The 22,337-nt window shown below is 57.3% G+C and overlaps 2 protein-coding genes across 5 annotated transcripts in view; one reads left to right on the top strand and one right to left on the bottom strand.

Annotated features, from left to right (window-relative positions):
• Positions 1–1,100: 1,100 nt before the first annotated feature.
• Positions 1,101–18,385, bottom strand: timm10b (translocase of inner mitochondrial membrane 10 homolog B). The gene is given in 4 exon segments (NM_001102846.2): positions 1,101–1,779; positions 8,679–8,774; positions 9,790–10,048; positions 18,364–18,385. Coding segments are annotated over 3 exon segments (345 nt in total). The 5' UTR covers positions 9,820–10,048; positions 18,364–18,385; the 3' UTR covers positions 1,101–1,560.
• arfip2 (ADP ribosylation factor interacting protein 2) overlaps positions 10,079–22,337 on the top strand; it is a 36,278-nt gene continuing 24,019 nt past the window's right edge. Inside the window, exon 1 of one of the 4 annotated variants that reach the window (XM_031897456.1) lies at positions 10,079–10,407. Coding sequence is in view for 2 of the 4 variants with exons in the window: in XM_031897458.1 (XP_031753318.1) it covers positions 18,580–18,581 (2 nt within the window). In the remaining 2 variants the exon portion in view is untranslated. Of the gene's footprint in view, positions 10,408–18,442; positions 18,582–22,337 lie in introns of those variants that run through there. The other 3 variants (XM_031897457.1, XM_031897458.1, XM_031897455.1) reach the window with 3 other exon arrangements.

Raw genomic sequence — 22,337 nt, 5'->3', positions numbered from 1 at the left:
TCCAGTCTGTATCCACTATATACCCTCCCCATATCCACTATATACCCCTCCCCATATCCACTATATACCCCTCCCCATATCCAGTCTGTATCCACTATATACCCCTCCCCATATCCACTATATACCCCTCCCCATATCCAGTCTGTATCCACTATATACCCCTCCCCATATCCAGTCTGTATCCACTATATACCCCTCCCCATATCCAGTCTGTATCCACTATATACCCCTCCCCATATCCAGTCTGTATCCACTATATACCCCTCCCCATATCCACTATATACCCCTCCTCACATCCACTATATACCCCTCCCCATATCCACTATATACCCCTCCCCATATCCAGTCTGTATCCACTATATACCCCTCCTCACATCGTCTGTATCCACTATATACCCCTCCCCATATCCACTATATACCCCTCCCCATATCCAGTCTGTATCCACTATATACCCCTCCCCATATCCACTATATACCCCTCCCCATATCCACTATGTACCCCTCCCCATATCCAGTCTGTATCCACTATATACCCCTCCCCATATCCAGTCTGTATCCACTATATACCCCTCCCCATATCCACTATATACCCCTCCCCATATCCACTATATACCCCTCCCCATATCCACTATATACCCCTCCCCATATCCAGTCTGTATCCACTATATACCCCTCCCCATATCCAGTCTGTATCCACTATATACCCCTCCCCATATCCAGTCTGTATCCACTATATACCCCTCCCCATATCCAGTCTGTATCCACTATATACCCCTCCCCATATCCACTATATACCCCTCCCCATATCCACTATATACCCCTCCCCATATCCAGTCTGTATCCACTATATACCCCTCCCCATATCCACTATATACCCCTCCCCATATCCAGTCTGTATCCACTATATACCCCTCCCCATATCCACTATATACCCCTCCCCATATCCAGTCTGTATCCACTATATACCCCTCCCCCCAGCTGATACTGAATGGGGGGTGGGACCCTGGGGGTAGAGGCTGCTCTGCATGGGCGGGCCTATAGAGTAGGAGGAGCTATACACATTGTATGCAGTAAGGAAGCAGACACAGCACACAGAGTGTAGAAATAAAAACAAAGGTTTATTGCAATAGTGGCTAAAGCCACAGCCGGTACCGACCCTTCACACTGGGGGGGCCCCACCCCAAAAATAACTGGGGTCACACAACAACCTGGCGCACAGTACGAAGCCCAAGCACAGACTGGAAGCCAAGGGGACACTGGGGGGGTGCCCAAGGCGGCAGTGAGCAAGTTCCATTATATTTTATTGCCCCTTGGTACCTTCTTCTGTTATTGCCCCACAGGTCAGCCTGTTTATTGCCCCACAGGTCTGTTATTGCCCCACAGGTCAGCCTGTTATTGCCCCACAGGTCAGCCTGTTATTGCCCCACAGGTCAGCCTGTTATTGCCCCACAGGTCAGCCTGTTATTGCCCCACAGGTCAGCCTGTTATTGCCCCACAGGTCAGCCTGTTATTGCCCCACAGGTTAGCTTGACATGGAGTCCAGTATTGTCTGTAGGTTGGTTAGTCAGAGCCAGAGCCCAGAGCAGCGGGGGCAGCGGGGGGCAAGTCATTGGCACTTAGCTCCGCCTCCTGTGAAGGCAGCTCTGGCACACTACTGGCGGCCCCCTCATACTCAGCCAATCGGCGCTGCACAACGCTGGGCATCAGGGACACGTAGGCGCCCATCAGGCGGTGGTTGGAGCGGATGAATTTGGATGCGCAGCTGTCAAGGCACTGCTCCTGGGGGGCAACAGGAGTGTTATAGTCAGGGGGGGCAGTACAGTTCAGCAGGACCCCTACACGTGCCCTATAACATGCAATACCCCCTGTACTAGTGATGCCCCCCCCCCCTGTAAGGTGTAAGTGTGAGAGTGCAATACCCCCTGTACTAGTGATGCCCCCCCCCCTGTAAGGTGTAAGTGTGAGAGTGCAATACCCCCTGTACTAGTGATGCCCCCCCCCCTGTAAGGTGTAAGTGTGAGAGTGCAATACCCCCTGTACTAGTGATGCCCCCCCCCCCCTGTAAGGTGTAAGTGTGAGAGTGCAATACCCCCTGTACTAGTGATGCCCCCCCCCCTGTAAGGTGTAAGTGTGAGAGTGCAATACCCCCTGTACTAGTGATGCCCCCCCCCCCCTGTAAGGTGTAAGTGTGAGAGTGCAATACCCCCTGTACTAGTGATGCCCCCCCCCCCTGTAAGGTGTAAGTGTGAGAGTGCAATACCCCCTGTACTAGTGATGCCCCCCCCCTGTAAGGTGTAAGTGTGAGAGTGCAATACCCCCTGTACTAGTGATGCCCCCGCCCCCCTGTAAGGTGTAAGTGTGAGAGTGCAATACCCCCTGTACTAGTGATGCCCCCCCCTGTAAGGTGTAAGTGTGAGAGTGCAATACCCCCTGTACTAGTGATGCCCCCCCCTGTAAGGTGTAAGTGTGAGAGTGCAATACCTCCTGTACTAGTGATGCCCCCCCCCTGTAAGGTGTAAGTGTGAGAGTGCAATACCCCCTGTACTAGTGATGCCCCCCCCTGTAAGGTGTAAGTGTGAGAGTGCAATACCTCCTGTACTAGTGATGCCCCCCCCCTGTAAGGTGTAAGTGTGAGAGTGCAATACCCCCTGTACTAGTGATGCCCCCCCCCTGTAAGGTGTAAGTGTGAGAGTGCAATACCCCCTGTACTAGTGATGCCCCCCCCTGTAAGGTGTAGTGTGAGAGTGCAATACCCCCTGTACTAGTGATGCCCCCCCCCCTGTAAGGTGTAAGTGTGAGAGTGCAATACCCCCTGTACTAGTGATGCCCCCCCCCTGTAAGGTGTAAGTGTGAGAGTGCAATACCCCCTGTACTAGTGATGCCCCCCCCCCTGTAAGGTGTAAGTGTGAGAGTGCAATACCCCCTGTACTAGTGATGCCCCCCCCCCTGTAAGGTGTAAGTGTGAGAGTGCAATACCCCTGTACTAGTGATGCCCCCCCCCTGTAAGGTGTAAGTGTGAGAGTGCAATACCCCCTGTACTAGCGATGCCCCCCCCTGTAAGGTGTAAGTGTGAGAGTGCAATACCCCCTGTACTAGTGATGCCCCCGCCCCCCTGTAAGGTGTAAGTGTGAGAGTGCAATACCCCCTGTACTAGTGATGCCCCCGCCCCCCTGTAAGGTGTAAGTGTGAGAGTGCAATACCCCCTGTACTAGTGATGCCCCCGCCCCCCTGTAAGGTGTAAGTGTGAGAGTGCAATACCCCCTGTACTAGTGATGCCCCCCCCCTGTAAGGTGTAAGTGTGAGAGTGCAATACCCCCTGTACTAGTGATGCCCCCCCCCCCCTGTAAGGTGTAAGTGTGAGAGTGCAATACCCCCTGTACTAGTGATGCCCCCCCCCTGTAAGGTGTAAGTGTGAGAGTGCAATACCCCCTGTACTAGTGATGCCCCCCCCCCTGTAAGGTGTAAGTGTGAGAGTGCAATACCCCCTGTACTAGTGATGCCCCCCCCCCTGTAAGGTGTAAGTGTGAGAGTGCAATACCCCCTGTACTAGTGATGCCCCCCCCCTGTAAGGTGTAAGTGTGAGAGTGCAATACCCCCTGTACTAGCGATGCCCCCCCCTGTAAGGTGTAAGTGTGAGAGTGCAATACCCCCTGTACTAGTGATGCCCCCCCCTGTAAGGTGTAAGTGTGAGAGTGCAATACCCCCTGTACTAGTGATGCCCCCGCCCCCCTGTAAGGTGTAAGTGTGAGAGTGCAATACCCCCTGTACTAGTGATGCCCCCGCCCCCCTGTAAGGTGTAAGTGTGAGAGTGCAATACCCCCTGTACTAGCGATGCCCCCCCCCCCTGTAAGGTGTAAGTGTGAGAGTGCAATACCCCCTGTACTAGTGATGCCCCCCCCTGTAAGGTGTAAGTGTGAGAGTGCAATACCCCCTGTACTAGTGATGCCCCCCCCCCTGTAAGGTGTAAGTGTGAGAGTGCAATACCCCCTGTACTAGTGATGCCCCCCCCCCTGTAAGGTGTAAGTGTGAGAGTGCAATACCCCCTGTACTAGTGATGCCCCCCCCCTGTAAGGTGTAAGTGTGAGAGTGCAATACCCCCTGTACTAGCGATGCCCCCCCCTGTAAGGTGTAAGTGTGAGAGTGCAATACCCCCTGTACTAGTGATGCCCCCGCCCCCCTGTAAGGTGTAAGTGTGAGAGTGCAATACCCCCTGTACTAGTGATGCCCCCGCCCCCCTGTAAGGTGTAAGTGTGAGAGTGCAATACCCCCTGTACTAGCGATGCCCCCCCCCCCCTGTAAGGTGTAAGTGTGAGAGTGCAATACCCCCTGTACTAGCGATGCCCCCCCCCCCCTGTAAGGTGTAAGTGTGAGAGTGCAATACCCCCTGTACTAGTGATGCCCCCCCCGTAAGGTGTAAGTGTGAGAGTGCAATACCCCCTGTACTAGCGATGCCCCCCCCCTGTAAGGTGTAAGTGTGAGAGTGCAATACCCCCTGTACTAGTGATGCCCCCCCCCCCCTGTAAGGTGTAAGTGTGAGAGTGCAATACCCCCTGTACTAGTGATGCCCCCCCCTGTAAGGTGTAAGTGTGAGAGTGCAATACCCCCTGTACTAGTGATGCCCCCCCCCCTGTAAGGTGTAAGTGTGAGAGTGCAATACCCCCTGTACTAGTGATGCCCCCCCCCCCTGTAAGGTGTAAGTGTGAGAGTGCAATACCCCCTGTACTAGTGATGCCCCCCCCCCCCCTGTAAGGTGTAAGTGTGAGAGTGCAATACCCCCTGTACTAGTGATGCCCCCCCCCCCCTGTAAGGTGTAAGTGTGAGAGTGCAATACCCCCTGTACTAGTGATGCCCCCCCCCTGTAAGGTGTAAGTGTGAGAGTGCAATACCCCCTGTACTAGTGATGCCCCCCCCCCCTGTAAGGTGTAAGTGTGAGAGTGCAATACCCCCTGTACTAGTGATGCCCCCCCCTGTAAGGTGTAAGTGTGAGAGTGCAATACCCCCTGTACTAGTGATGCCCCCCCCCCCTGTAAGGTGTAAGTGTGAGAGTGCAATACCCCCTGTACTAGTGATGCCCCCCCCCTGTAAGGTGTAAGTGTGAGAGTGCAATACCCCCTGTACTAGTGATGCCCCCCCCCTGTAAGGTGTAAGTGTGAGAGTGCAATACCCCTGTACTAGTGATGCCCCCCCCCTGTAAGGTGTAAGTGTGAGAGTGCAATACCCCCTGTACTAGTGATGCCCCCCCCTGTAAGGTGTAAGTGTGAGAGTGCAATACCCCCTGTACTAGTGATGCCCCCCCCCTGTAAGGTGTAAGTGTGAGAGTGCAATACCCCCTGTACTAGTGATGCCCCCGCCCCCCTGTAAGGTGTAAGTGTGAGAGTGCAATACCCCCTGTACTAGTGATGCCCCCCCCTGTAAGGTGTAAGTGTGAGAGTGCAATACCCCCTGTACTAGTGATGCCCCCCCCCCTGTAAGGTGTAAGTGTGAGAGTGCAATACCCCCTGTACTAGTGATGCCCCCCCCCCCCTGTAAGGTGTAAGTGTGAGAGTGCAATACCCCCTGTACTAGTGATGCCCCCCCCCTGTAAGGTGTAAGTGTGAGAGTGCAATACCCCCTGTACTAGTGATGCCCCCCCCCCCCTGTAAGGTGTAAGTGTGAGAGTGCAATACCCCCTGTACTAGTGATGCCCCCCCTGTAAGGTGTAAGTGTGAGAGTGCAATACCCCCTGTACTAGTGATGCCCCCCCCCCCTGTAAGGTGTAAGTGTGAGAGTGCAATACCCCCTGTACTAGTGATGCCCCCCCCCTGTAAGGTGTAAGTGTGAGAGTGCAATACCCCCTGTACTAGTGATGCCCCCCCCCTGTAAGGTGTAAGTGTGAGAGTGCAATACCCCCTGTACTAGTGATGCCCCCCCCCTGTAAGGTGTAAGTGTGAGAGTGCAATACCCCCTGTACTAGTGATGCCCCCCCCTGTAAGGTGTAAGTGTGAGAGTGCAATACCCCCTGTACTAGTGATGCCCCCCCCCTGTAAGGTGTAAGTGTGAGAGTGCAATACCCCCTGTACTAGTGATGCCCCCCCCTGTAAGGTGTAAGTGTGAGAGTGCAATACCCCCTGTACTAGTGATGCCCCCCCTCCCCCCTGTAAGGTGTAAGTGTGAGAGTGCAATACCCCCTGTACTAGTGATGCCCCCCCCTGTAAGGTGTAAGTGTGAGAGTGCAATACCCCCTGTACTAGCGATGCCCCCCCCTGTAAGGTGTAAGTGTGAGAGTACAATACCCCCTGTACTAGCGATGCCCCCCCCTGTAAGGTGTAAGTGTGAGAGTGCAATACCCCCTGTACTAGTGATGCCCCCCCCCTGTAAGGTGTAAGTGTGAGAGTGCAATACCCCCTGTACTAGCGATGCCCCCCCCCCTGTAAGGTGTAAGTGTGAGAGTGCAATACCCCCTGTACTAGTGATGCCCCCCCCCCTGTAAGGTGTAAGTGTGAGAGTGCAATACCCCCTGTACTAGTGATGCCCCCCCCCCCTGTAAGGTGTAAGTGTGAGAGTGCAATACCCCCTGTACTAGTGATGCCCCCCCCCCCTGTAAGGTGTAAGTGTGAGAGTGCAATACCCCCTGTACTAGTGATGCCACCCCCCCTGTAAGGTGTAAGTGTGAGAGTGCAATACCCCCTGTACTAGTGATGCCCCCCCCTGTAAGGTGTAAGTGTGAGAGTGCAATACCCCCTGTACTAGTGATGCCCCCCCCCCCTGTAAGGTGTAAGTGTGAGAGTGCAATACCCCCTGTACTAGCGATGCCCCCCCCTGTAAGGTGTAAGTGTGAGAGTGCAATACCCCCTGTACTAGTGATGCCCCCCCCCCCCCCTGTAAGGTGTAAGTGTGAGAGTGCAATACCCCCTGTACTAGTGATGCCCCCCCCCCCTGTAAGGTGTAAGTGTGAGAGTGCAATACCCCCTGTACTAGTGATGCCCCCCCCCCCTGTAAGGTGTAAGTGTGAGAGTGCAATACCCCCTGTACTAGTGATGCCCCCCCCCCTGTAAGGTGTAAGTGTGAGAGTGCAATACCCCCTGTACTAGTGATGCCCCCCCCCCCCCTGTAAGGTGTAAGTGTGAGAGTGCAATACCCCCTGTACTAGTGATGCCCCCCCCCTGTAAGGTGTAAGTGTGAGAGTGCAATACCCCCTGTAATAGTGATGCCCCCCCCTGTAAGGTGTAAGTGTGAGAGTGCAATACCCCCTGTACTAGTGATGCCCCCCCCTGTAAGGTGTAAGTGTGAGAGTGCAATACCCCCTGTACTAGTGATGCCCCCGCCCCCCTGTAAGGTGTAAGTGTGAGAGTGCAATACCCCCTGTACTAGTGATGCCCCCCCCCTGTAAGGTGTAAGTGTGAGAGTGCAATACCCCCTGTACTAGTGATGCCCCCCCCTGTAAGGTGTAAGTGTGAGAGTGCAATACCCCCTGTACTAGTGATGCCCCCCCCCTGTAAGGTGTAAGTGTGAGAGTGCAATACCCCCTGTACTAGTGATGCCCCCCCCTGTAAGGTGTAAGTGTGAGAGTGCAATACCCCCTGTACTAGTGATGCCCCCCCCTGTAAGGTGTAAGTGTGAGAGTGCAATACCCCCTGTACTAGTGATGCCCCCCCCTGTAAGGTGTAAGTGTGAGAGTGCAATACCCCCTGTACTAGTGATGCCCCCCCCCCCTGTAAGGTGTAAGTGTGAGAGTGCAATACCCCCTGTACTAGTGATGCCCCCCCCTGTAAGGTGTAAGTGTGAGAGTGCAATACCCCCTGTACTAGTGATGCCCCCCCCTGTAAGGTGTAAGTGTGAGAGTGCAATACCCCCTGTACTAGTGATGCCCCCCCCTGTAAGGTGTAAGTGTGAGAGTGCAATACCCCCTGTACTAGTGATGCCCCCCCCTGTAAGGTGTAAGTGTGAGAGTGCAATACCCCCTGTACTAGTGATGCCCCCCCCTGTAAGGTGTAAGTGTGAGAGTGCAATACCCCCTGTACTAGTGATGCCCCCCCCTGTAAGGTGTAAGTGTGAGAGTGCAATACCCCCTGTACTAGTGATGCCCCCCCTGTAGGTGTAAGTGTGAGAGTGCAATACCCCCTGTACTAGTGATGCCCCCCCCTGTAAGGTGTAAGTGTGAGAGTGCAATACCCCCTGTACTAGTGATGCCCCCCCTGTAAGGTGTAAGTGTGAGAGTGCAATACCCCCTGTACTAGTGATGCCCCCCCCCTGTAAGGTGTAAGTGTGAGAGTGCAATACCCCTGTACTAGTGATGCCCCCCCCCCCCTGTAAGGTGTAAGTGTGAGAGTGCAATACCCCCTGTACTAGTGATGCCCCCCCCCCTGTAAGGTGTAAGTGTGAGAGTGCAATACCCCCTGTACTAGTGATGCCCCCCTGTAAGGTGTAAGTGTGAGAGTGCAATACCCCCTGTACTAGTGATGCCCCCCCTGTAAGGTGTAAGTGTGAGAGTGCAATACCCCCTGTACTAGTGATGCCCCCCCCCTGTAAGGTGTAAGTGTGAGAGTGCAATACCCCCTGTACTAGTGATGCCCCCCCCCCTGTAAGGTGTAAGTGTGAGAGTGCAATACCCCCTGTACTAGTGATGCCCCCCTCCCAAACTCCTGAGCCAACCAGCCCCCGTCCCACACTCACACTCACACTCGGAGTGGGGGCCATACCTCCTCCATGGTTACTGAGCGGTAGTTGAGATTCTTTGCGCAGCGGCTGAAACACAGTTCCGTCATCTTGTTATAAACGAGCAGGAAGTCCCGTAGCTGCAGGGGTTAATAGCGATACGGGGCGGAGACAAAATAAAGGGTAAGTTAGCTTTACAAATGCAATTAACTGGGCTGACAGCCTGATTAGCCACCCCCAGCCATCCATTCCCTATCCCGGGCCCAGCCATCCATTCCCTATCCCGGGCCCAGCCATCCATTCCCTATCCCGGGCCCAGCCATCCATTCCCTATCCCGGGCCCAGCCGTCTATTCCCTATCCCGGGCCCAGCAGTCTATTCCCTATCCCGGGCCCAGCAGTCCATTCCCTATCCCGGGCCCAGCCGTCCATTCCCTATCCCGGGCCCAGCAGTCTATTCCCTATCCCGGGCCCAGCAGTCTATTCCCTATCCCGGGCCCAGCAGTCTATTCCCTATCCCGGGCCCAGCAGTCTATTCCCTATCCCGGGCCCAGCAGTCTATTCCCTATCCCGGGCCCAGCCATCCATTCCCTATCCCGGGCCCAGCAGTCTATTCCCTATCCCGGGCCCAGCCATCCATTCCCTATCCCGGACCCAGCAGTCTATTCCCTATCCCGGGCCCAGCAGTCTATTCCCTATCCCGGGCCCAGCAGTCTATTCCCTATCCCGGGCCCAGCAGTCTATTCCCTATCCCGGGCCCAGCAGTCTATTCCCTATCCCGGGCCCAGCAGTCTATTCCCTATCCCGGGCCCAGCAGTCTATTCCCTATCCCGGGCCCAGCAGTCTATTCCCTATCCCGGGCCCAGCAGTCTATTCCCCCGGGCCAGCAGTCTATTCCCTATCCCGGGCCCAGCAGTCTATTCCCTATCCCGGGCCAGCAGTCTATTCCCTATCCCGGGCCCAGCAGTCTATTCCCTATCCCGGGCCCAGCAGTCTATTCCCTATCCCAGGCCCAGCAGTCTATTCCCTATCCCGGGCCCAGCAGTCTATTCCCTATCCCGGGCCCAGCAGTCTATTCCCTATCCCAGGCCCAGCCCAGTAAGGGAAGAGAGACGCCCCATTAGAGTGCAATGTGCTAGTGCGTCGGTCTCTTTACATTGCGCAGCTGTTGCTGTTCCGGCTCCATTGGATCGCTGATGGAATTCTGCCTTTCTGGTTTGGGTCACTTGCTTGTGTGGTTATCCAATCATGGGCCGGGAGAGAACGTCAGTGCACCCAATCACACGGTCTGTAGGAGGATCCGGGTGTGTGATTGCAGCAAAGTGACAGTTAATCTCCTTCCCCCGGGGACACAACGCTTCAGCCTGGGGGGGTCTCTGGGGGGGTCTCAGTTGGGTCAGCACCTTCACACGGACCTGGGAATAACAGAGACATTAATGGGAAGAGAGAGAGATGGGGGGCTGTGAGGGAGGGAGGAGTGCCTGTATAGTGCAGGGCATACAGCCCATAATAATAACTGCCCTATGTGAGGGGTAATAGTACAGGGAGGGTAGGTACCATCCATTCAGGCAATACAGAACTGTGAAAGTGACGGCAGTGCCCATATATTACATATAATACAGTAATTAGAAGCTGAGTGCCCGTGCAGCTACAAGTAATACTGCAGGAAGGCGGGCCAGGCAGGTAGAAGTGGGAGGGGCACAGGTGGGGACACAGGTGAGTGCTGACTGTTGACAATCTGATGTGGCCTCTCTGAAGCCTGATCCTTCTCCAGGTAATAAAGTTCCTCTCCTGTCCAACTCTTTCCTCCCCATTAACTGCCCCTGCATTGCCTGTAACTGCCCCTGCATTGTCTGTAACTGCCCCTTCCATTCAGCCATTTATCTGCCCCCTGCATTGCCTGTAACTGCCCCTGCATTGCCTGTAACTGCCCCTGCATTGTCTGTAACTGCCCCTTCCATTCAGCCATTTCCTCCCCATTATCTGCCCCCTGCATTGTCTGTAACTGCCCCTGCATTGTCTGTAACTGCCCCTTCCATTCAGCCATTTCCTCCCCATTATCTGCCCCCTGCATTGCCTGTAACTGCCCCTGCATTGCCTGTAACTGCCCCTGCATTGTCTGTAACTGCCCCTTCCATTCAGCCATTTCCTACCCTTATCTGCCCCCTGCATTGTCTGTAACTGCCCCTGCATTGCCTGTAACTGCCCCTGCATTGTCTGTAACTGCCCCTTCCATTCAGCCATTTCCTCCCCATTATCTGCCCCCTGCATTGTCTGTAACTGCCCCTGCATTGTCTGTAACTGCCCCTTCCATTCAGCCATTTCCTCCCCATTATCTGCCCCCTGCATTGCCTGTAGCTGCCCCTGCATTGCCTGTAACTGCCCCTTCCATTCAGCCATTTCCTACCCTTATCTGCCCCCTGCATTGCCTAGAACTGCCCCTTCCGTTCAGCCGTTTTCTACCCTTATCTGCCCCCTGCATTCTCTGTAACTGCCCCTTCTTTGGTATCCACCCAAGGCATTACATGTAACTGCCCTTCCATTCAGCCATTTCCTACCCTTATCTGCCTCCTGCATTGCCTATAACTGCCCCTTCCGTTCAGCCATTTTCTACCCTTATCTGCCTCCTGCATTGCCTATAACTGCCCTTCCATTCAGCCATTTTCTACCCTTATCTGCCTCCTGCATTGCCTATAACTGCCCCTTCCCTTTAGTCATTTTCTACCCTTATCTGCCCCCTGCATTCTCTGTAACTGCCCCTCCTTTCCTACCCACCCAAGGCACTGTCTATAACTACCCTTATATGCCCTGTACTCTCCTTCCTTTCCTACCCAGCCAGGACATTAACTGCCCCCATTATTGTATAATACTGCCTCTCTTACGGAGTCCTGGGGCAATACCTGAGTATCTCTGTACCCACCTACCCACCTGCAGTGGCCGAGCTGGGCAATTACAAGGTGTGACCCCCACCAGTTCCTCCCATTAAGCAGTTGATAAGTGAGTTGGTTCCTGCTGGGGGGGCAGATACCCAGGGGAGGGTGGGTTAATCATTAATGGGCAGGTATGTGGTTATGCCGGATATCTAGCAACTGTGCTGGGAATTAGCCCCACAGACATCCAGCGTTGCCCCCGGGGGGGGGGGGGGGCAATTAGGGGGTAATGGATCTCAGCAGAGAGAGAAGCATAGGACAAAAGGCAGTGTGGGTGCCCCCCAGGCCCCAGCTTGCCCAATCACCATGCACTAACAGGCTCCTCCCAACCCCCCAATTGTCCCATAAGTGTATCCTGCCCCTTTCATGTCTCACCCCTTGCCCCCAACTCATTCTACTGCCCCGACCCCCAAAATTCTGCACATATCGAGCCATTACCCAGATCTACCCACCCACCCACCCCTGACTCACCCACCCACCCACCCACCCACTCTCACTCACCACTGACTCACTCACCCACCACTGACTCACTCACCCACCCACCCGCTGAAACCCCCTCACTCACCCACCCGCTGAAACCCCCTCACTCACCCACTCACCTGCTGAAACCCCCTCACTCACCCACCCACCCATCCCTGACTCACTCACCCACCCACCCATCCCTGACTCACTCACCCACCCACCCACTCTCACTCACCACTGACTCACTCACCCACCCACCCGCTGAAACCCCCTCACTCACCCACCCACCCGCTGAAACCCCCTCACTCACCCACCCGCTGAAACCCCCTCACTCACCCACCCGCTGAAACCCCCTCACTCACCCACTCACCTGCTGAAACCCCCTCACTCACCCACCTGCTGAAACCCCCTCACTCACCCACCCACTCACCTGCTGAAACCCCCTCACTCACCCACCTGCTGAAACCCCCTCACTCACCCACCCACTCACCTGCTGAAACCCCTCACTCACCCACCCCACTCACCTGCCGAAACCCCCTCACTCACCCACCCACTCACCTGCCGAAACCCCCTCACTCACCCACCCACTCACCTGCCGAAACCCCCTCACTCACCCACCCACTCACCTTCTGAAACCCCCTCACTCACCCACCCACTCACCTGCTGAAACCCCCTCACTCACCCACCCACTCACCTGCTGAAACCCCCTCACTCACCCACCCACTCACCTGCTGAAACCCCCTCACTCACCCACCCACTCACCTGCTGAAACCCCCTCACTCACCCACCCACTCACCTGCTGAAACCCCCTCACTCACCCACCCACTCACCTGCTGAAACCCCCTCACTCACCCACCCACTCACCTGCTGAAACCCCCTCACTCACCCACCCACTCACCTGCTGAAACCCCCTCACTCACCCACCCACTCACCTGCTGAAACCCCCTCACTCACCCACCCACCCACTCACCTGCTGAAACCCCCTCACTCCCTCTCACTATTTGCTGTCCAACCGGTTCTTCTGCTCTCAGCATCCTGGAACTAATCCCACACAGCAAACTTACCCCCCACCCCCCCTGGGCAACAAACAAGGGAGCATTATGTGGCCAACATTATCCTCTCACAGGCACCCTGGGGGGGCACTCTCCCTAATATACAGGCACCGGGCTGGGAGGGGGGCACTCTCCCTAATATACAGGCACCGGGCTGGGGGGGCACTCTCCCTAATATACAGGCACCGGGCTGGGGGGGCACTCTCCCTAATATACAGGCACCGGGCTGGGGGGGGGGCACTCTCCCTAATATACAGGCACCGGGCTGGGGGGGGGCACTCTCCCTAATATACAGGCACCGGGCTGGGAGGGCACTCTCCCTAATATACAGGCACCGGGCTGGGAGGGGGGCACTCTCCCTAATATACAGGCACCGGGCTGGGAGGGGGGCACTCTCCCTAATATACAGGCACCGGGCTGGGAGGGCACTCTCCCTAATATACAGGCACCGGGCTGGGGGGCACTCTCCCTAATATACAGGCACCCTGGGGGGGCACTCTCCCTAATATACAGGCACCGGGCTGGGGGGGGGGCACTCTCCCTAATATACAGGCACCGGGCTGGGGGGGGGGCACTCTCCCTAATATACAGGCACCGGGCTGGGAGGGCACTCTCCCTAATATACAGGCACCGGGCTGGGAGGGGGGCACTCTCCCTAATATACAGGCACCGGGCTGGGAGGGCACTCTCCCTAATATACAGGCACCCTGGGGGGGGGCACTCTCCCTAATATACAGGCACCGGGCTGGGGGGCACTCTCCCTAATATACAGGCACAGGGCTGGGAGGGGGGCACTCTCCCTAATATACAGGCACAGGGCTGGGAGGGGGGCACTCTCCCTAATATACAGGCACAGGGCTGGGAGGGGGGCACTCTCCCTAATATACAGGCACAGGGCTGGGGGGGGGGGGGGCACTCTCCCTAATATACAGGCACAGGGCTGGGAGGGGGGCACTCTCCCTAATATACAGGCACAGGGCTGGGAGGGGGGCACTCTCCCTAATATACAGGCACAGGGCTGGGAGGGGGGCACTCTCCCTAATATACAGGCACAGGGCTGGGAGGGGGGCACTCTCCCTAATATACAGGCACAGGGCTGGGAGGGGGGCACTCTCCCTAATATACAGGCACAGGGCTGGGGGGGGGGGCACTCTCCCTAATATACAGGCACAGGGCTGGGAGGGGGGCACTCTCCCTAATATACAGGCACAGGGCTGGGAGGGGGGCACTCTCCCTAATATACAGGCACAGGGCTGGGGGGGGGGGCACTCTCCCTAATATACAGGCACCGGGCTGGGAGGGGGGCACTCTCCCTAATATACAGGCACCGGGCTGGGGGGGCACTCTCCCTAATATACAGGCACAGGGCTGGGGGGGGGGGCACTCTCCCTAATATACAGGCACCCTGGGGGGGCACTCTCCCTAATATACTGCACCGGGCTGGGGGGGCACTCTCCCTAATATACAGGCACCGGGCTGGGGGGGGGCACTCTCCCTAATATACAGGCACCGGGCTGGGGGGGGGGGCACTCTCCCTAATATACAGGCACCGGGCTGGGGGGGGCACTCTCCCTAATATACAGGCACCGGGCTGGGGGGGGCACTCTCCCTAATATACAGGCACCGGGCTGGGGGGGGGCACTCTCCCTAATATACAGGCACCGGGCTGGGGGGGGGCACTCTCCCTAATATACAGGCACCGGGCCTGGGGGGGGGGGCACTCTCCCTAATATACAGGCACCGGGCTGGGGGGGGGGGGCACTCTCCCTAATATACAGGCACCGGGCTGGGGGGGGGCACTCTCCCTAATATACAGGCACCGGGCCTGGGGGGGGGGCACTCTCCCTAATATACAGGCACAGGGCTGGGAGGGGCACTCTCCCTAATATACAGGCACAGGGCTGGGAGGGGGGCACTCTCCCTAATATACAGGCACCCTGGGGGGGGGGGCACTCTCCCTAATATACAGGCACCGGGCTGGGAGGGGCACTCTCCCTAATATACAGGCACCCTGGGGGGGGGGGGCACTCTCCCTAATATACAGGCACCCTGGGGGGGGCACTCTCCCTAATATACAGGCACCCTGGGGGGGGGGCACTCTCCCTAATATACAGGCACAGGGCTGGGAGGGGCACTCTCCCTAATATACAGGCACCCTGGGGGGGGGGCACTCTCCCTAATATACAGGCACCAGGCTGGGAGGGGGGCACTCTCCCTAATATACAGGCACAGGGCTGGGAGGGGCACTCTCCCTAATATACAGGCACCCTGGGGGGGGGGGGCACTCTCCCTAATATACAGGCACCCTGGGGGGGGGGGCACTCTCCCTAATATACAGGCACCCTGGGGGGGGGGGCACTCTCCCTAATATACAGGCACCCTGGGGGGGGGGGCACTCTCCCTAATATACAGGCACCCTGGGGGGGCACTCTCCCTAATATACAGGCACCCTGGGGGGGGGGCACTCTCCCTAATATACAGGCACAGGGCTGGGAGGGGGGCACTCTCCCTAATATACAGGCACCCTGGGGGGGGCACTCTCCCTAATATACAGGCACAGGGCTGGGAGGGGGGCACTCTCCCTAATATACAGGCACCGGGCTGGGGGGGGGGCACTCTCCCTAATATACAGGCACCGGGCTGGGAGGGGGGCACTCAAACCTCTCCCTAATTGAGGTGCTGGGCTTGGCCAGTTACAGAGAGACCCCCTCTGAGTACTGGAAAGAGGCCAAACCCCCAAGCTTATACACTAAGGAGAGGCACCCCCCCATGCCTGTGACATAATGTTCCTGCTCAGGGGGTGGGGGGGCAAGTTTGTGTGATTAGTTCCAGGATACTGAGAGCACCCAGGGCATGTGATACTGGGCTAATGGCACTGGGAGGGGCCCCGTTATACTGGGCTAATGGCACTGGGAGGGGCCCCGTTATACTGGGCTAATGGCACTGGGAGGGGCCCCGTTATACTGGGCTAATGGCACTGGGAGGGGCCCCGTTATACTGGGCTAATGGCACTGGGAGGGGCCCCGTTATACTGGGCTAATGGCACTGGGAGGGGCCCCGTTATACTGGGCTAATGGCACTGGGAGGGGCCCCGTTATACTGGGCTAATGGCACTGGGAGGGGCCCCGTTATACTGGGCTAATGGCACTGGGAGGGGCCCCGTTATACTGGGCTAATGGCACTGGGAGGGGCCCCGTTATACTGGGCTAATGGCACTGGGAGGGGCCCCGTTATACTGGGCTAATGGCACTGGGAGGGGCCCCGTTATACTGGGCTAATGGCACTGGGAGGGGCCCCGTTATACTGGGCTAATGGCACTGGGAGGGGCCCTGCCCTATATCATTCCACATTACAGAACCACAATCCAGAATTTCAGCAAAGCTCTGTCTCCTGCATCTAACTCCTCCCTCTCCCTCTCCCAATCATCCAATCATGTCCAACACTTTCAATTCCCTGCTACCCCCACCCAACCTTCTGCCCTAACTCCCTGCTGCCCCCACCCACCCACCCTACTGCCCTAACTCCCTGCTGCCCCCACCCACCCACCCTACTGCCCTAACTCCCTGCTGCCCCACCCACCCACCCTACTGCCCTAACTCCCTGCTGCCCCCACCCACCCACCCTACTGCCCTAACTCCCTGCTGCCCCACCCACCCACCCTACTGCCCTAACTCCTGCTGCCCCCACCCACCACCCTACTGCCCTAACTCCCTGCTGCCCCACCCACCCACCCACCCACCCTACTGCCCTAACTCCCTGCTGCCCCCCACCCACCCACCCACCCTACTGCCCTAACTCCCTGCTGCCCCCACCCACCCACCACCCACCCTACTGCCCTAACTCCCTGCTGCCCCCACCCACCCACCCACCCTACTGCCCTAACTCCCTGCTGCCCCCACCCACCCACCCACCCACCCTAACTGCCCTAACTCCTGCTGCCCCCACCCACCCACCCACCCACCCTACTGCCCTAACTCCCTGCTGCCCCCACCCCACCCACCCACCCTACTGCCCTAACTCCCTGCTGCCCCCACCCACCCCCCACCCTACTGCCCTACTCCCTGCTGCCCCCACCCACCCACCCACCCACCCTACTGCCCTAACTCCCTGCTGCCCCACCCACCCACCCACCCACCCTACTGCCCTAACTCCCTGCTGCCCCCACCCACCCACCCACCCACCCTACTGCCCTAACTCCCTGCTGCCCCACCCACCCACCCACCCTACTGGCCCCCACCCACCCTACTGCCCCCACCCACCCACCCTACTGCCCTAACTCCCTGCTGCCCCCACCCACCCACCCACCCTACTGCCCCTAACTCCCTGCTGCCCCCACCCACCCACCCACCCTACTGCCCTAAACTCCCTGCTGCCCCCACCCGCCCGGTACCTGACACACACTCTCACACACACTCTCACACTCTCACACACTCACACTCTCACTCACACACACTCACACACACTCACACACACTCACACACACTCACACACACTCACACACACTCACACACACTCACACTCTCACTCACACACACTCACACACTCACTCACACACACTCACACACACACACTCACACTCACACACACTCTCACACACACACACTCACACACTCACACACACTCACACTCTCACACACACTCACACTCACACACTCACACTCACACTCACACACTCACACACTCACACACACTCACACACACTCACACACTCACACACACTCACACACACTCACACACACTCACACTCTCACTCACACACACTCACACACACTCACACACACTCACACACTCACACACACTCACACTCTCACTCACACACACTCACACACTCACTCACACACACTCACACACACACACTCACACTCACACACACACTCACACACACACACTCACACTCACACACACTCTCACACACACTCACACACTCACACACACTCACACTCTCACACACACTCACACTCACACACTCACACTCACACTCACACACTCACACACTCACACACTCACACACACACTCACACACACACACACACACTCACACACTCACACTCACACTCACACACTCACACACTCACACACTCACACACACACTCACACACTCACACACACACACACACACTCACACACACACACTCACACACACACACTCACACACACACTCACACTCACACACTCACACACACTCACACACACACTCACACTCACACACTCACACTCACACACTCACACACACACACATACTCACACTCACATACTCACACTCACACTCACACAGTACCCCGGTACCTGACACACAGACGCCGCTTCCGGTCACATGGGGGGAAGGTCACAGGGAGATAACGCGAGAGGAGGGGGAGTGGCTCAGGCGGATCATGTGACCTTGCTGGAATCACGTGACCGGGGCAGCTGAGAGAGAGAGAGAGAGGGAGGAGCCGCGGTACCGGGTAACACTGGGGGAACTGGAGGGCACCACGAACCGGAAATACCGGGACCCCGGAGACTATGTAAGGCCCAGGGTATCCCCTGTCCTACCCCCCTGTCCTACCCCCCTGTCCTACCCCCCTGTCCTACCCCCCTGTCCTACCCCCCTGTCCCACCCCCCTGGGGCAATCCCTGTCCTACCCCCCTGTCCTACCCCCCTGTCCTACCCCCCTGTCCTACCCCCCTGGGGCAATCCCTGTCCTACCCCCCTGTCCTACCCCCCTGTCCTACCCCCCTGGGGCAATCCCTGTCCTACCCCCCTGTCCTACCCCCCTGTCCTACCCCCCTGGGGCAATCCCTGTCCTACCCCCCTGTCCCACCCCCCTGTCCCACCCCGGAGACTATGTAAGGCCCAGTGTATCCCCTGTCCCACCCCCTCTGTCCCACCCCCTCTGTCCCACCCCCTCTGTCCCACCCCCTGTCCTACCCCCCTCTGTCCCACCCCCCTGTCCTACCCCTGTCCCACCCCCCCTGTCCTACCCCCCCGTCCCACCCCCCTGTCCTACCCCCCCTGTCCCACCCCCCCTGTCCCACCCCCCCCTGTCCTACCCCCCCCTGTCCTACCCCCCCCTGTTCCACCCCCCTGTCCCACCCCCCTGTCCTACCCCTGTCCCACCCCCCCTGTCCCACCCCCCCTGTCCCACCCCCCCTGTCCCACCCCGGAGACTATGTAAGGCCCAGTGTATCCCCTGTCCCACCCCCTCTGTCCCACCCCCTCTGTCCCACCCCCCTGTCCTACCCCTGTCCCACCCCCCCTGTCCTACCCCCCCGTCCCACCCCCCCTGTCCTACCCCCCCTGTCCTACCCCCCCCTGTTCCACCCCCCTGTCCCACCCCCCTGTCCTACCCCTGTCCCACCCCCCCTGTCCCACCCCCCCTGTCCCACCCCCCCTGTCCCACCCCGGAGACTATGTAAGGCCCAGTGTATCCCCTGTCCCACCCCTCTGTCCCACCCCCTCTGTCCCACCCCCCTGTCCTAACCCCTGTCCCACCCCCCCTGTCCTACCCCCCCCGTCCCACCCCCCCCTGTCCTACCCCCCCCTGTCCTACCCCCCCTGTCCCACCCCCCCTGTTCCACCCCCCTGTCCCACCCCCCTGTCCCACCCCCCTGTCCTACCCCCCCTGTCCTACCCCCCCTGTCCTACCCCCCCCTGTCCTACCCCCCGTCCTACCCCCCGTCCTACCCCCCCGTCCTACCCCCCTGTCCTACCCCCCTGTCCTACCCCCCCTGTCCTACCCCCCCTGTCCTACCCCCCCTGTCCCACCTCCTGTCCTACCCCCCTGTCCTACCCCCTGTCCTACCCCCTGTCCCACCTCCTGTCCTACCCCCTGTCCTACCCCCCCTGTCCTACCCCCCCTGTCCTACCCCCCTGTCCTACCCCCCTGTCCTACCCCCCTGTCCTACCCCCCCGTCCTACCCCCCCGTCCTACCCCCCCGTCCTACCCCCCCGTCCTACCCCCCCTGTCCTACCCCCCCTGTCCTACCCCCCCGTCCTACCCCCCCTGTCCTACCCCCCCTGTCCTACCCCCCTGTCCTACCCCCCTGTCCTACCCCCCCCTGTCCTACCCCCCCTGTCCTACCCCCCCCGTCCTACCCCCCCCCGTCCTACCCCCCCCTGTCCTACCCCCCCTGTCCTACCCCCCCCTGTCCTACCCCCCTGTCCTACCCCCCTGTCCTACCCCCCTGTCCTACCCCCCTTGGGCAATCCCTGTCTGTTACTGTCATTGGTACCTACCCCCACCCCGACAATATCTGCCCGGGGTACCTACCCCCCTAACTATAACTGCCCAGGGTATCTACCCCCCTAACTATAACTGCCCGGGGTACCTACCCCCTAACTATAACTGCCCGGGGTACCTACCCCCTAACTATAACTGCCCAGGGTACCTACCCCCCTAACTATAACTGCCCAGGGTACCCACCCCCCTAACTATAACTGCCCAGGGTACCTACCCCCCTAACTATAACTGCCCAGGGTACCTACCCCCCTAACTATAACTGCCCAGGGTACCTACCCCCCTGCGTGTAATCACTGCCAGTACTAATGAATGGTCTGTGTAATGGCCTGTTACTGTCATTGGTACCTACCCCCCCCCCCCCACCCAAAAAAAAATATCTACCCAGGGTACCTGGGACAGACACAGGGAAAGGGACAGACACAGTGACAGTTACACATAACTATAAACCCAGTGAGAATGAGGAATGAATGGATATTGGGGAGTTGTATCAGGAGTCAGAACCAGCAGTGCAGGGAAGGGAAAGGGACAGACACAGTGACAGTTACACATAACTATAAACCCAGTGAGAATGAGGAATGAATGGATATTGGGGAGTTGTATCAGGAGTCAGAACCAGCAGTGCAGGGAAGGGAAAGGGACAGACACAGTGACAGTTACACATAACTATAAACCCAGTGAGAATGAGGGATGAATGGGTATTGGGGAGTTGTATCAGGAGTCAGAACCAGCAGTGCAGGGAAGGGAAAGGGACAGTGACAGTTACACATAACTATAAACCCAGTGAGAATGAGGGATGAATGGATATTGGGGAGTTGTATCAGGAGTCAGAACCAGCAGTGCAGGGAAGGGAAGGGACAGACACAGTGACAGTTACACATAACTATAAACCCAGTGAGAATGAGGAATGAATGGGTATTGGGGAGTTGTATCAGGAGTCAGAACCAGCAGTGCAGGGAAGGGAAAGGGACAGACACAGTGACAGTTACACATAACTATAAACCCAGTGAGAATGAGGGATGAATGGGTATTGGGGAGTTGTATCAGGAGTCAGAACCAGCAGTGCAGGGAAGGGAAAGGGACAGACACAGTGACAGTTACACATAACTATAAACCCAGTGAGAATGAGGGATGAATGGATATTGGGGAGTTGTATCAGGAGTCAGAACCAGCAGTGCAGGGAAGGGAAAGGGACAGACACAGTGACAGTTACACATAACTATAAACCCAGTGAGAATGAGGAATGAATGGGTATTGGGGAGTTGTATCAGGAGTCAGAACCAGCAGTGCAGGGAAGGGAAAGGGACAGACACAGTGACAGTTACACATAACTATAAACCCAGTGAGAATGAGGAATGAATGGATATTGGGGAGTTGTATCAGGAGTCAGAACCAGCAGTGCAGGGAAGGGAAAGGGACAGACACAGTGGACAGTTACACATAACTATAAACCCAGTGAGAATGAGGAATGAATGGATATTGGGGAGTTGTATCAGGAGTCAGAACCAGCAGTGCAGGGAAGGGAAAGGGACAGACACAGTGACAGTTACACATAACTATAAACCCAGTGAGAATGAGGGATGAATGGATATTGGGGAGTTGTATCAGGAGTCAGAACCAGCAGTGCAGGGAAGGGAAAGGGACAGACACAGTGACAGTTACACATAACTATAAACCCAGTGAGAATGAGGGATGAATGGGTATTGGGGAGTTGTATCAGGAGTCAGAACCAGCAGTGCAGGGAAGGGAAAGGGACAGTGACAGTTACACATAACTATAAACCCAGTGAGAATGAGGGATGAATGGGTATTGGGGAGTTGTATCAGGAGTCAGAACCAGCAGTGCAGGGAAGGGAAAGGGACAGACACAGTGACAGTTACACATAACTATAAACCCAGTGAGAATGAGGAATGAATGGATATTGGGGAGTTGTATCAGGAGTCAGAACCAGCAGTGCAGGGAAGGGAAAGGGACAGACACAGTGACAGTTACACATAACTATAAACCCAGTGAGAATGAGGGATGAATGGGTATTGGGGAGTT

This window comes from Xenopus tropicalis, chromosome 2 (genome assembly GCF_000004195.4).
Source record: "Xenopus tropicalis strain Nigerian chromosome 2, UCB_Xtro_10.0, whole genome shotgun sequence".
NCBI classification, from domain to species: domain Eukaryota; kingdom Metazoa; phylum Chordata; class Amphibia; order Anura; family Pipidae; genus Xenopus; species Xenopus tropicalis.
This window is presented reverse-complemented; position numbering and strand designations above follow the sequence as displayed.